Raw genomic sequence first — 14,674 nt, forward strand, 5'->3', positions numbered from 1 at the left:
CAAAGTGGGCAAAACACCTGAATAGAATTTCTCTAGAGATATGCAAATGGCCCATAAGAGCATGAAGCCCCACTAATTATATACAAACACAGATCAAAGCCACAGTGACATATTTCACTCGCATTGGTTGATTACAACAACAATAATAAAAACCCAGAGAATAACAGGTGCTGGTGAGGATGGGTAGGGCCAGGGCCTGTGCATTGCTGGGGGAAAGGGAAATGGTAGAGCGGTGTGAGAAGGCAGTGTGGCGGGTCTTTAAAACCCTCACACTAGAACTGCTATGTGGTCTAGAAATTCCTCTTCTGAGTGGGTGCCCCAAAATTGAAAGAAGCATATTTTTAAAACCTTGATTGCATTTATCGTATGCCGGGGTATCTTTTTCTTCTATGCAACCCACTCTCCTGGCTTAGGACGAGTTGGCTCCTTTGCTGCAAGGATGGTCTCCATGTGACAAAGGAACTCATGTATGGGTTAATGACTTCTGAAGGTCACCTTGTATGTTTTGTTCAACCTAGATATGTTGAGAGGCTAGAGAATCTACATCCAAACTTTTAAGTTTGGCCTTTTGAAGAATGTTTGGGAAAACTCAGTACTTTTTGGGGGCCACAAAACCAGTCCCTAAATCATTGCCTGGCCAGTACACACCAGCTTCACCACGGAAACTCTGGATGGCTCTCATTGTTTGTTTAAAGAGTGGTCTTTCAGACACCTGGTGACTTTGGAATATGTACACCCCTGATGGCCTGGGCTGTTTGACACGTGTTCCTAAATGGAACACAAAGATGTGGGCCTCTTGACCCATATAACTTTGTTGAGTTTTATGCCTCAAGTAATGAACTTTCACAGTTCAACCCAGGCTTCTTGATGGAAGAGGAAAAGCAAGGGCTTCTGGGAGAATCCAGGTGAAATAGTTATCTATACCCTTAAGTACAGGGTAGCAGTAGTAAGCAGGATGGGCAAATGATGAAAGCCACCCAAGTGTCTGTGGATGCATAAACAGAACGTGGCATACACGAACCATAGGATGTTATTCAACCATGACAAAAACAGAAATTCTGGCCAACACTACCATGTGGACAAATCCTGAAGACATCTTAGCATGTAAAGTAAGGTAGTTAGTCACAAGAGGACAGACGCTGTGTGACTCCATTTGTATAAAGTATTGAGAGTAATCTGGACACATACAGACAGGAAATAGAATGTGGTTTTCGGAGGCTGTGGAGAACCAGTGTGGGGACTAGGGCTTGATAACTGTATCTTTAGATGAGAAGATGAATTAACTTCTACAGGCGGATGGTGTGACAGGGGCACAACACTGTGAGTGGGCTTTGCACCACCAAGGTGAATTTTTGGTTGTGATTAAATAGTAAATTTTATGCTGTGGGTATTTGACCACAATTTTAAAAGCGTAGGATTATGAATCCTATCTGAAGACCATCAGACTTAATTGGCCTAGGTTGGAACCTGGGCATAAGAGTTTTAAAAGTTATCATCTGATTTCAATATGCTGTAAAACTGGGAAACCCTGCTCCATACCAGTCCCTCATGCCTTTCAGGTTTTAATGTGTCCATGAATCATCTGGTGGTCTTGTTAAAATGCAGATTCTGGTTCCATAACTCTGCCAGGGCGCCCAAGACTTTGTATTTCTAACAGGCTCCCCAGTGGCAGTCAGTGCTGCTCTATAAACTACGGGCCGTCGAATAGCAAGGTTCTATGCTGCAGCTCCCAGAGTCATGAAACCAAGCAATATACTCCACTGAAGGTCTGGGCTTGATTCAAGAACCTTCTCCTTTGCCTCTAGATCTGAGGAGTGGAGTCAGCCACAGGGAGAGGCAATCCCCAGGGCTGCTCGGCCTCAGTTCTTCTTTACACACGCAAACACCAGCTGTCTTCAGCCCACGGTAAAATTCCTGCAACTTACGGTAGGGACCAAGAAGAATCCCAGCTCTGATTTCTGCACAGAGGTAAGAAGAGGTGAAGGGGTCAGATCAAGGAGGTGGGAGTCAAGTCAAGAAGACATGAGGTAGATGCATCACAGGACAGAGCCCACAGAAAATGGAGGTAGGGGAAGGTAGACACACATGCCAGTTGTGCTTCCAGAATCCATCACAGGAGATAGGCTATTAACATTATTAAGTGGGGGCAAGGCGGAAGGAATGTGTCCAAGTGGTAATATGAATCAGCAGAAAGGGCTTGCAGCTTGTCAAAGGTGTCTAAAAGCTGCTCTTTCTCTAAAGCAGCATTTCTCAAATTGCAACGTGTTTGACAATCACCCGAGAGCCTGTGAGTGCAGGCGCTAATCCAGGTGGTCTGCATGTCTGACAAACCGTCTGGTTATGGCCAGGGCACTGATCTACAGACCTCATTTCCAGCAACAGGGTTGCCAACTAGTGCTGCCCAACCCCCACTGCCCAGAGGAATCGCCTCTGTCCCCCTGAGCCCTGTACTGAGGCATGTGCTCCTCGGTGTGATGTCACTGGTCCTGGGTCATGGATGGTGTGTCTTCTTAGGAGCTGTCCAGCTGATGCTGATGGGCAGTCCAGGATGAAAACACTGCCCCAGACTCATGGTCCCCTGATGAGAGTGTTCACTGCGATCTGATTTGAAGTGAAAAATGTTTCTCTTCCTGAAATTCATCATTGACTTGTTGAAGTCTATGAAGAAAATCCATTTAGCTGAAGAGTGTCAACGGAGGCAGAAGATATGAAGTTTGGGAAAGAAAAGCAGAGCAGGCTTCTACTGCCTGAGCCAGAACGGTGTGTGTGTGTGTAGGGGGGGGGGGTGCTCAGAGTGACCTCAAGCTTCTACTGCCTGAGCCAGAATGGTGGGGGGGGGGGTGCTCAGAGTGACCTCACATTTGATATGACTTGCTCAGGAGTCTCCTGTCACACTAATGTGAACACCTGAATCCTTGTGGAAGAGGTTAAAAATCAAGACTAGATGACAATGAGGGGTAGCAAGGGCGTTTTGTTTTCTTGATGCTTGGGTGTCCATCATTTGCTAGGCGTTATTACAGCACTGTGCCTGGTAGTCACTAGTAGCAATATCACATGGTGCAGCGAGTATTACAGAGCGTGGACTGTACACAGCACTAGTTCTCTAGTGTGTAGCAAGAAGACCATCTGCTAGAGATGTAGGAGTTCCACGAACTAAAGATGAACCAAGCCCAGCCCTTGCCCTCACGGAGCTCTGCAAACCAGCAGTGAATGAAGTATAGCACCCTGTGTCAATGGCATGTACAACTCTCCAGAGGCAGAGCACACCAGAGGAGGAGGAGCTGAACACCAAGGCACAGCCCCTTTGAGGGAAGGGCACTGGGCCAGAGTGCATGGCATCTCTGTTAGGAATGAAGAGCTTCCCAGGATGACTGTGGGGCTAAGGATGAGGAAGGTCTCCATAAGGACCGTGTGGTGGCTGGACTCGTGTTGTGTTTCTGGGAAGAATTGCCACATCATAATAACTTCCTTAAAGTGCTCCATAAGCAAACTTTTCAACAATCCTCAGCGAGAAGCAGAGAGGGAACCCAAAGCCTGGAGTCAGCGACCTGGATCTCAACCCAAAGGCCCAACACGGACCAGCTAGTGACCTTGGCATATTCTTCCACCTTGCTGATCTTGAATGTCCTTGTCTGTAACGTGGGATCACCTGAGCCACGGTGAGGAAGGTTAAGTGAGCCCTAGGGAAGGTCTGGCAAGGGGCCAGGCGGAAAGCAGCTTGGTGGCCCATAGCAAAGGTGGAGAGTCTTCAGATACTGGCTCCTGGTCACATGTAGAAAAAAAGAATCAGTTTTTCTCAGTTTTCTGTGGCCTCCAGACTTTCCTGAATTGGGTCTGAAAACTGGTATCCAAGCAACCTGGCTTCTCTGCCGTAGGGTCAGGCAGCTGTGGGAGAGGCTTCCAAGGGCAATTTCCAGGGCGCTCAGTTCTTCTGCAATTATCCAAAGTGCAAGGACACACCCCACACTCTCACAAAAGCAAGAAGCCCAAATGTTGGTAACAGGCAGAGAAAGCAGACCCTCTCAGACCCTTTTCAGATAGCTGAGACGAGGAGGAGAGAGACAAGGCAGCTGCAGGAACATTCTGCCCCTTATGGACTGGGCCATCAGATCCTCGGAGACCCACAAAAGAGCTTTGGGAATGAAAGCACCACTGAAGAAGAGCTGACGGAGCATCCCTGGCTCAGTCACCCCAGCAACACTTCCTGCAGACCTAAAATGAACCTGGCCTTGAGCAAGGAAGGCACGGGGGGGGGGGCCTGAGGACAAGGTCATTCACCATTTGCTGAATGAAGTGTGGGGTGCTTTGGAGGGGGAAACCACAAAGATACCTGAGTGATTCACTCGGGGGGCTGGGATCACTTCCCAGAGGGGTCTGCTGTGGCTGTGTTTCAGAAGGTAGAAGAAGTGAGCTGAACAAGGAGACACTGATGAGGGGGGAAGAATATGAAGTGCAGGGAGAAGACCCAGCTGTCACCCTGACCTGCCCTCGGCTGCCTGGATGCCAGTGTGGGAGGCAGTACTCAATCCCCGTTCCTGGATCTTGTCTGGAGTATCTGTCATTAGAGATGGTCTTCAAGTGGGATGTCAATGTCTAGGAACACTTTGGGTAGTCAAGCCAGGGAAGGAGTTGCTAATGGCATCCTGTGGGTAGAGGCCAGAAACGCTGCTGAATGTTCTTCAGAGCATAGGATAGACCCCAAAACAGTAATGCCAATTTCAGTAAGGGTGAGAAAGGCCACACAAGAACAGTGTCCCATCCCCCATCACACTGGAAACTCTGGAAGACTGTGCCTGGGGAGTCCTCTGGACAACTTGCCCTGTACTGAGCATAACCAAGCAAGACAGCCTGCTCTACCAAGGGACCTGCAGTAGGCAGGGATGGGGCACTAACAAGGCACCACCTGTCAACCACAGGGACATTTCATTCTATCTGCTGGAGTTCTGCCTCCAGCCTCCACTGGTCCCCAGCTGGGTAGGGATGTGAGGTGTTCTTCACTGAAATCCTCCAAAACCAACATAGCCATTCAAGTTTCAATTCTGGTGTCCCAGTTTTTCTTGTTTCATCATTCTGCATGACCCCTAGGTCATGGGTCAAGAGTCAAGTCTCCTTGTAGATCTCTCAGTGTTCTCAGCATCTCCATCCGGTCTGATGGGTTTCTCCCTTCCATCCTCCATTCCTGCTAACTCCTCTCCTCTTACTCACCCCCTGCTTCCCTCTCTGTCTCAGAATTGACAGCAGACTGTCCTGTACCAAAGCAAACAAACCAACACAAAGCTGCAATTTCAGGGAGCAAAAGTGGGCAGTAATATGTACCTGACTCTGGCCATACTGGTGTTACTGCCTTCCACATGGGCAACTCGTTTAATCCCCACTGGAAGCCTAGGAGTCAGTGTTCCCATTTTACAGATACAGAAGTTTGAACACAGGGCTTAAGTAACCTGACCAAGGTTATATACTCCTACACAGTAAACCCACCATTTTTGTTTAAGCAAACTAGTCTCAGGATCAATACTCCTAGACACCTCAGTACATGGCTTCCCTCACTCCACCAAGCTTGTCTTGACTCAAGTAAAATTGGAACTGAAGAACTGAAAGGAAGGAGAAAGCTGGCAGTGAGCTAGTAGCTAAGAGGGCAGAGGCTGGAGGAAGGGTGTGTCTCAGGCCAGGGAGATAGCATGTGCATGGTGGAGGTGCAGGGTTTTGTAGCACAATGGGGCTCTGCACGGTAGGTGCAGGGCATGTGGCAGGAAGGATGCCGGGAAGCAGGCCTCACAGGGACCAGGTCCAAAGGATGAAGGCTGACAAGGTGGCAGTATGGTAAAAAGAACACAGTAGGACAGGAGGTGTGACTCAGTGGGCGGTGCTTGAATGAGCTCACCACAGCCCAGCTCTCATTCCTAACACCGCAAGAAAAAATACAGAGCAAGAAAATAGTTACATTAAAGCATGCAGGGGACCAAGAGAGGGCTAGACACGGAGAATAATGAAGAGGGGACTGCTGGAGGTACCTTAGTTCTGTTTCTCCACCCTGCTTCCTCTGCTGGTCCCCTGCATGACCAGCCTGAAAAACTCCAGACTTCTACACCCCACCCACCCACCCACCAACCCAGGAGGCACATAGTCTATGCATCTTCCCTTCCATTGTGGTGCTAGAGAAGGAACCTAAAGCCTTCTGCATGCTAGTCAAACACTCTACCGCTGAGCTACATCCCCAGTGGCCCTGTCCTACGCATTGTCCCCAGCATCAGGAAAATATACTGCTTCCTTCCATTAAGAGAGAGCTCTAGACAGTGCCGGATACAGTACAAGAGAGAAAAGACAGAAAAAGGCAAAAGAGAGCCTATGAGACCCAGGCCAGGATGTGTCACAGAGAGCACCCTGCTAATGAGACAGTGTTTGTGAATGAGAGAGATTCATGGAGACTGCTAGTCTTATACCCAAGGCAAGCAAGGACCTTACTAAATATGATCAGCAGCTCAGCCTTCCTGGCCTGTAAAATGGGAAGACAGGCTTGCAGACTGTGTCGAGTGTGGGCTGATACAAATGTGCATTACCTTCTGAGCACAGTGCTGGGCATAGCAAATGCCCACACAGGGTAGGTAATGGTAACAGTAATCACACTATTACTGGTAGTAATAGATGCTTGCCGCCTGAACAAATGCATCTCAGGAGAAGGGGCCAGGCACGCAGGTGCCCCTTCCAGGAACAGCTGTCAAATGTTGAGTGGAATGCTCTGGACTGTACGACTTTGAGGAATAGACTTGCTTCTGTTACTAATTTGTCTAGGGACCCCAGAGGAGTTCTTTGGCTCCTTAAACACTGCTTTCAAAACGCAGAAGCCCTCAATACACTTAGATACACACACTCATTCTTCAAACACGTAGGAGAAGCCTACCTACCAGGTTAGAAATGACAAGCCAGGCATGGTCCCCAGACTCAAGGAGCTAAGTTTGCACACAACCTCACGGGCTAAGTTCAAAGCAGCAACAGGTACAGACTAGATGAAGTCAGTGGGAGGGAAGGACTAACTGTGAAGTAGGCGGAGAAGCCAGACAGGAGAGGGGCCCTGGAGCTGGTGAATTGGGATTCCAAGTGGCAGAGACCTATGGATCAGAAGCATGCATGTGAGACAGATCAGTGCATGCTGCGAATGCAATTGCTGCTTCCAGAAATACAGAGTATGGACTCAGGGTGGAGGGAGATGGGGAGGGAGAGGGAGCAGAGAGGAGAGCAGGAAGCATTGTGAAGAGGCTGCAGCTGGGGTCTGCCAGAGCCTGCGATACCAAGGGAAGGAACCAGAGTCACTCCATAGGGAGGTTTTGAAGTAAGGCCGAGACATGATCAGACTTGCATTTTTCAAAAGGGCATTTAGCTTGGGGGCAGCCGTGTGTAAGGCGTCAAGTGTGTTTCTGAACAGTGCCCCAGAGGAGATGTGAATAGCCTGGTGTGGGGGGTAGTGTGAGCCACTGGATGACCTCCAAAGTTCTTTCCAGACCTAAGAGTCTATGGGTCAGGGTTTTTTCCCCCCTGAAATCATTTAAAATGCATTAGTGAGCCTTGCTATTTAAGAGCCTCCACTCAGGAATGGTTGTGTGAGACAAACATTCAGTCCCTGGTTTGTCTTCAGTGGAAACCCAAATTCTCTTCTGTTTCGTGGGCCAAAGCAGGGTAAGGCTACTTGAAGGGGTCATCAGAGAAGCTACTTGGGGTGGGGTGGCAGGGGAGAGGAGAAGCAGTTGTAGATGGTGAGGAGGGAAGGAAACTCAGCCCAGCTTCAGGCTCACAGCTGACCATCCTCCTACTGAGTGGACCTTGCACAAGATTCACCAACCCTGCTAATTAGCAGGGTCCTGGAGGTGTACGTGGCTCTGATACCAAAGGTTAGCTTTCAGAAGGAGCTGGAAAAGAAGTAGGCCTCCCTAAGCGAAGCCAGTTTGGAGATCCACCTTAATGCCATAGGCCACCTTTGCCCACCTCTAATCCACCTTTACAACCCCCACCCCCACTTATTAGCACCTGCTGAGCTCCGACACACACGTTAGGTGCTGTCCTAGGTGCTGAATCTGTACGTGACGCATCTTGTGCTGCGTCTTGCCCCCCACGCACCAACAACACTGGCAGAGCAGCATCTCCTTGGAGACTCTTGTGTCTACCCTTGCGAAGGCCTCTTTGAATGAAAGGTACAGGGCTGTGAAGTGTAACAGAAGCTGCTCTTAGAGGCCAGGGTAAAAGATGAGCTGACTTCAAAGAGAAGGGGTTCCACTATATGCAGCAGAAGAAGCCCAGCTTAGGTGACTGGTTTCCTGAGACCTGGGGCTCAGGATCCACAGTGCATTTAGGCAGGAGTCTAAATAGTAAAGCCTCATTCTCCAATGCAGGTAACATTAGTCCTTTGAGGAAGCCTTAAATAACTTCCTTCTCTAATCCTGACCCCAAGCGAAGAACCACTTTCTCCAGCCATATGCACAGAACATCAAGCAGGGTTAAGACCGCCTATCCTACAAGAGCTTTACAGCTGGGATGGGAGGGAAAATCCAAGCTCTCAGGCCTTTGCCTTTCTTGAGAACTTCAGTAAGATTTGCAGGACAAGGTGGCTCATTTAAGACAGGCGTGACAAAGGAAGACAGGAGGCTCAGGCCAGAAACCCCACTGAAATAGATGCTCTAGTCAGAAGGAACCTGGCATAGGCAAGGAAATAACATCCCTATGGTCCCTCCTCTGGTCACCAGGACAGTCCCTTAGCTCAGCAGAGAATCCATGACCTTGTCAGAGTACTTGTGAGGTGCAAACAAAGATAAGAGTAACTGGAAACACCAGCGAGGGTCATTTTACACTCGCTGCACTCTCCATTCTTCTGTGGCTAATTAAAGCAATATGTCAAAACGTCCCTTGGAAGAGATCTTTAAGAATATGTCTGTTAAGTAAACAAGGTTTTACTAATTAGTGCCCCGCCTTCCCATCCCTCCCGAACTTCCCTGTAGAACTTCCCAGTGCAGGCTGCCCCCTCCTGCCATGCCCCCAGCAGAAAGGGTGGCAGAGAATTCACAGTCTCTCCTGCCCCAGAGAATGGGGACAAATCCAGTCGCCTGTCATTTGTGGAGTTATCACTTTCACCTCCGGATGTTGATCAGATTTCCTGGGCTGGAACCAACGCACGGGGCCAGGGGACTGGAATGTTTCCAAGAAGGGAGTGTTTGGTTTCACACAAAGTCCATCCGATTTCTTTCAAGGAAAAATTTTAGTCTCTTCCTCCCACCTTTTTTTTTCTAGATGTCTAGCAATTTTGAAAGGCAAATCTTTGGACTTTCCTCTATTGTTAAGGATTCTAATCCTAATCTTTTGTTAAGACCACCCCCTTCCACACAAAACAGCATAGGACTCGGGAAGAGAGTGATTGGTCCAATGTTACTGTGAGTCAGTACCAGAGAAACAGAACTTTTCAAACCTTCAAATGTGTAATAATAGCAGTATTAATAATAGTCTCCTTGTAATTTTCTAAGTGTTTTCATAGCTCATAATTATTCTTCTCAACTTTGGGGGAGTTTGGATAAACCAGCCTCAAAGGAGCCAATGTGAGTTCCAGACTAGCTCTGCCATCCATTTGCTGTTAGGTTCTCCCTGGACATCTCTCCACCCTGGATTCCAGTGTCCTCAGCTATGAAACAGAGCTGATTGAAACATTTCTAAAAATCTCTACCACTTGTAATGCACTGCTGTGCCCCGATCTTGGTATCATAGAGCTTTGAGGTCCAGATAATCAGTAGTGCGAGCTTTTCCCTGTGCACTGAAGGACGACGTTTAGCAACATCCTGGCCTGTCTCCTATTGGATGATGCTTGTAGTATCCTGTATTCCAATTGTGGCAATATATTGCCTCTAGACACTGCCCAAAGTCTGGGTGGTGTGAGTTCAGTAACCTCTCCAGTCGCTGTCTAGGGGACATGAGGAGCATGATGGAACAAAGGTCTTTCCATCCGTCCTTTACCCCTTTTCTCAAGCCCTTCACATCTTTTTGTACATGTTTCAAACCCAATCTCACAGTCCTCTGCTACTTCTTATTTCTTAAACGCCCTAAGTGGTCCAGAGTGTGTTTGGTGTGATAATGAACCAATTGATTTCATACTTTCTCCTAAGGAGAGTTCACAGGTTTATGTCCCCTAAGCAACCAGTCAGACTCTTCAGAAATCCAGAGCGGAGTCCAGGCTGGCCTGGGAGCCTATCTGCAGCCTGCAGGAGGCTCGGTGAGCATGGATTTGTCAGCACTCTTAAATCACTGGGCTCTGAGGAAGGCTTCTCCCAGCAGAAAGATCCTTCCTCAGGAATCAATAGCTCAGGGCCTTCCATCACGTTCAGAATTATCCCGGGACCTGTAAAATTTCTTTTCTCCAAGCATGGCAGAACCCCAAAGTGAAAATCCAGCAGTGGGTCAGAGAGAGACCTGCCAGTCAGACTTTGCTCATCAGCCCTGATGTCACCATGACCAGAAGCTGATGTGCAAACCTCAACACTTGGCCTTAGCTGCAGAGGAAAATCTCCCATAGTGTTCCCAGTGATCCAGCACTAATAGCCCCTTCCAAATGACTAGCTCTTTGCATCACACCTAAAGAGATGCATCCCAAAGACCATCTTCCCTCATCTTTGCTCACCTACCCTCACAGAAAGATCCCATATTCTCCCTATGCGGAATGTAATTATCCTCTTCTGATCTTATGTAGGATCAGATCAAGACCGAGAAGTTAAATAGGCTGATGAGGATCTCAAACACAGCTCTTGGAATCGCACTTAAGGAAAGGGGTTGTGGCTCTCTGGTGGCCTGTATCCTCACCTCCCTCCTTTCTTATGGATGAAGACCTATCGTTTGTGAGACTGGAGGGCTGAACAATCTTAAGCATTTTCCTTGACAACAAACACCCACTGGGTGAGGCTCAGGAGCAGGGAAGGATTTTGCTTTTCAGAATTCTGGATTGGCAGCAGAGTTCCTAATGAAGACAAGCTACCAAATCTGCCAAGGCTCCAAGAAGAACCAATGCCGCAGAAGTTCATATGGTATGTAAAGGAACTGAGTAGTAGTGAAAAACAGAGTTAGCCATGGACCTACCAGATCAGCAGAACAGAAGAACATCAGAAGTAAGAGCATCTTCTAGGTGCCCCAGATGCCAGAAGAGAAGAAATTGTTTGAGGCCCTATTATGGTGACCTTGAGCTGAGAGCGGCAAGGATGAAGGGTATTGGGAAACATTCTTTGGGAATTTAGTTTACCTGGGATCTGAGTTTGAGAGGTGTGACTGCAGGAGAGAGAGAGAGAGAGAGAGAGAGAGAGAGAGAGAGAGAGAGAGAGAGAGAGAGGAGAGGAGAGGAGAGGAGAGAGAGAGAGAGAGAGAGAGAGAGAGACTGTTCCAGCCTTAGAGGATGTCTAAACCTTGGCTTCGGTTCTAAGACTATCTGGTGAGAGCCTGTACATTTCTGATTTCATCGCATGGAGTTGCATGGCTTTTGCCTAAAGATCATTTAGAACAATAAGACAAGACTTTGGAGGGAGGAGAGAGGATAACTTGGAATTTCTACAGCCTGTATATGTTCATTATGAGAGCTTTATCTGCCCTTGCCTTCCTTGCAAAGAAAATTTCCCTAAATTTACTAAAGCTATTAGTATACCCAAGTCTGGACAGAAAGTAATTACCAGTGTCTACTGTGTAGAAACATATGTCCATTTTCACAGCACAGAAGAAGCAGGTCACTGGAGTGGAGAAAGCTCCAAACAAGGAACTGGGAATCCCAGGACTTGGCCCCATCTCTTCCACCAAACCATGTGACCTTGGGCAAGGCACTTGTCTTACTTCAGCTGATTTTTTTTTTGTAAATACATTGTGCATGGGAATGTTGGGGATGAGGTGAGGTGGACTAGATGCCCCCCCCACCATGCTCCTTTTTTTTCCTAGTCTTGAATATTCTTAGGTTCCCAGAATTCAAAGAATACACAGATACCAAGCCGAAAACAATGATCTCAGACAGCAAGTTGAGGAATGTACCAGCTCTGTCTCCCAGGAATATTCTGCCACCCCACTGCATCTGAGGTCCTAAGACCACCTAAAGTCCACAGAACACGTAGTGGAAGGGCCCCAATCACAATGTCCTCAATCACAATGGGTGATTGTTGGGGTTGTGGCCTGAGCTTTCTTAAAGCATTAAGTTACTATGGCCAGTGAAGGGTGAGAAACAAGTCACTAGTCCTGAGCTAGGTGGTTTTGGTGCCCCCTACTGGTCACCAAGGAGCCTGTTCCACCTCCAAGCTTCCACTGACTTCGAAGGACCAGCTCAGGTGGTCACAACCCGTTTAACAGAAATATTTCCTGGTTGGTGGTCTAGTCCCTCTATAAAAATCTGTGTTTCAGTCTCTGTATTACACAGGCCATGGGTCTACTCATTCACAGGGCTCCTCTGTGTAACCATAACCAAATACCCTGGTGCCAAAGAATAAACATCAGGGTTCAGAATGCCAGGTGCAGCCCAGATGGAGGAAAAAAAAAGAGCAACAAGCAGTTATATCACTGCACACATCCTAAATGGAAAGAAGATTTTGGGAAATGCAGCAGAGAAATGTTGACTGCCGGCAAATAGAGAATGGAGTTGGAGTTGGGGGTTGGGTGTGGATTGGTAACCCCCACATAAGATCATTAGCCTATAGCAAGTATCCAAGGAGTTTGAACACACCCCCATGGATAGGGTTGGGGTACAGTGAATGGCCCAAACCCAACCCATCAGCTAAAGAGATGAAGCCAGCAGCAGCCTTCAACCTTTTCCAGGGTCCATCAGCACCAACTGGAGACCAAAGCACTCTAATCGTGGCTCTCCTCTCCAGCACCAAGAACTAAACTCCCTTCGTTGCCTACCCAATTGACTTTAGAACCTGCATCCAGAAGAGGCTTTTTAACCAAGACAGAAAGAGAGGAGGAAAAACCGCCTCCTTGAAGACCATATTGGGACAACTGTCCGTATTACCATTTTTCCACCCTCCACTTCTCTCAAAATTGATGCCCAAGAGTGAGGAACTGTTCAAGTCTCCGGATCTGCATTAATTCAACGGGAGTATTTCCTGTCCCAAGTAATCATGGTTTCAAATCTCCCCTGATAGCTTTTTCCCAGGAGTTCTTCCCAGGTTCAACACAGCATCGCACAGCTGTCCTTTACTACTCTGGAAACCTTGCTTTCTTTCCCAACTGGTTTCATTTTCAAAGTCTTGCACCCATCCCAGAAGGTACCTCAAGTGCAACTCATGAATGCTTCCAGGAGAACAGAAGCTCCTCTGGGATGCACAGATGCCACGGTAGGTGAGCCCACCCAATAGCAATAGTAATCATTAGTCATTCAAGAAAGAACCCCCACCCCCATCCCTAGGGAGGCTCCCATCCCGGCTGGGATGACTTTGGATTCTTTAGTTGGTTTCTGCAGAAGCGGGACTAAACAGGGCTCTCAACTACTGTACTGCAAAAGAAGCACGCTGCATTGCTGGGCATACCCCCAAGCCTGCCTGCTGCCCCACCAAAATCTTTATGTGATTCCATAAGATCAAGAGGGACCCCATGGTTCCCCTAGAATGCCCGAAAAGAGCTTGCCTGAAACATCCTTAGCTAGAAAGCCAGACCACACCTCGGTCCAGCAAAAGGCAGCTGGCAGCTACGCTGTGCACCGGGCTGGCTCCGGGAGCACTCTGCCACTCAGGCTGTGCAGGGGAGACAGCTCGGCTTCCCCGGAGAAGAGCTATGCCCCGAGGGATCTTCCCCAACCTGGAAGCATTGGCAATCGGCCGAGGCTGGTAGCTTAGTCAGCCCCAAACTGAGCCCGCCAGCTGGGTACCCCCAGACAGCCTTCACCTGCTCCGCCCCCTACTAGCCCCATTGCCCCCTTCTCAAATCGCTGACCTCCATCCTCTGTGCCCCTAACACGTTCTCTGCCAACTGTGGGCTGTCACCCCCACACCTCGGCTCTCATCTCTTCCACCACCTCCAGCCCGGCGCCCGCCTTGCCCCCCCAGCCCGCGGGGAGGATCTGCGCGCCAATCGAGTCCAGCGCCTCTTGGCAAGTTGGAAGCAGCGTCGCCGCCTTCGCAGTCCCGATCTTCCCAGGTCCCTAGCTGCATCCCCGCCACCCCTGGGGGCGTGCGGGGAGGGGTGCGCTGGGCTGGAGAAACTTTCTCCGAGGGAAGGGGTGGGGGCTCCAGGAGTCGATACTCACGCCCGGGTCAGCGCTCGGAGCCATCCTCTGGCTCTCTCAGCCCCACCGCCTGGGGGCGTCGGAGCGCGGGCACTCGCTGCCGCCTCTGCCGCCGGCGCCGCCGCCTTGCAGCGCCCAGCCCTGGTCCCGGACTGGCCTCGAGCCTCCCGCCCCGACGCCGCGCGCTCGCTTTATACAACTCCACTCGAGCGCGCCCGGGCTTATGTAAAGGCTGGCGGAGGACCGCAGCCAATGGCGCGGCAGCTGGAGCCGGGGCCCAAGCTTGGGGGGCGCACGCGCGGCCAATCGCGGCCCGGGGAGCCCGAGGAGCCGGGTGGGGGAAGGGGCGCCTCCCCGCGCTGATTTAGGAGCCGGGATTGCGGTGGCAGCAGCCGGCAGCCAGGCTGGCCCGGCGCGGCGGGCATTGGGGTGGGCGGCGGCGCGGGCGGCGGCGAGGGCGGG

At 49.6% G+C, this 14,674-nt stretch overlaps 1 protein-coding gene across 4 annotated transcripts in view; it reads right to left on the reverse strand.

The window, feature by feature from the left end:
- The window catches only part of Crtac1 (cartilage acidic protein 1), a 142,796-nt gene extending 128,392 nt beyond the window's left edge, over window positions 1-14,404 (reverse strand). For 2 of the 4 annotated variants that reach the window (XM_076921497.1, XM_034496584.2), the window contains exon 1: window positions 14,234-14,398. In XM_076921497.1, the coding sequence (XP_076777612.1) occupies window positions 14,234-14,257 (24 nt within the window). In that variant the 5' untranslated portion in view covers window positions 14,258-14,398. Of the gene's footprint in view, window positions 1-14,233 lie in introns of all 4 variants that reach the window. The other 2 variants (XM_076921488.1, XM_034496569.2) reach the window with 2 other exon arrangements.
- Between the last annotated feature and the right edge of the window lie 270 nt (window positions 14,405-14,674).

Source organism: Arvicanthis niloticus, chromosome 1 (genome assembly GCF_011762505.2).
Source record: "Arvicanthis niloticus isolate mArvNil1 chromosome 1, mArvNil1.pat.X, whole genome shotgun sequence".
NCBI lineage: Eukaryota > Metazoa > Chordata > Mammalia > Rodentia > Muridae > Arvicanthis > Arvicanthis niloticus.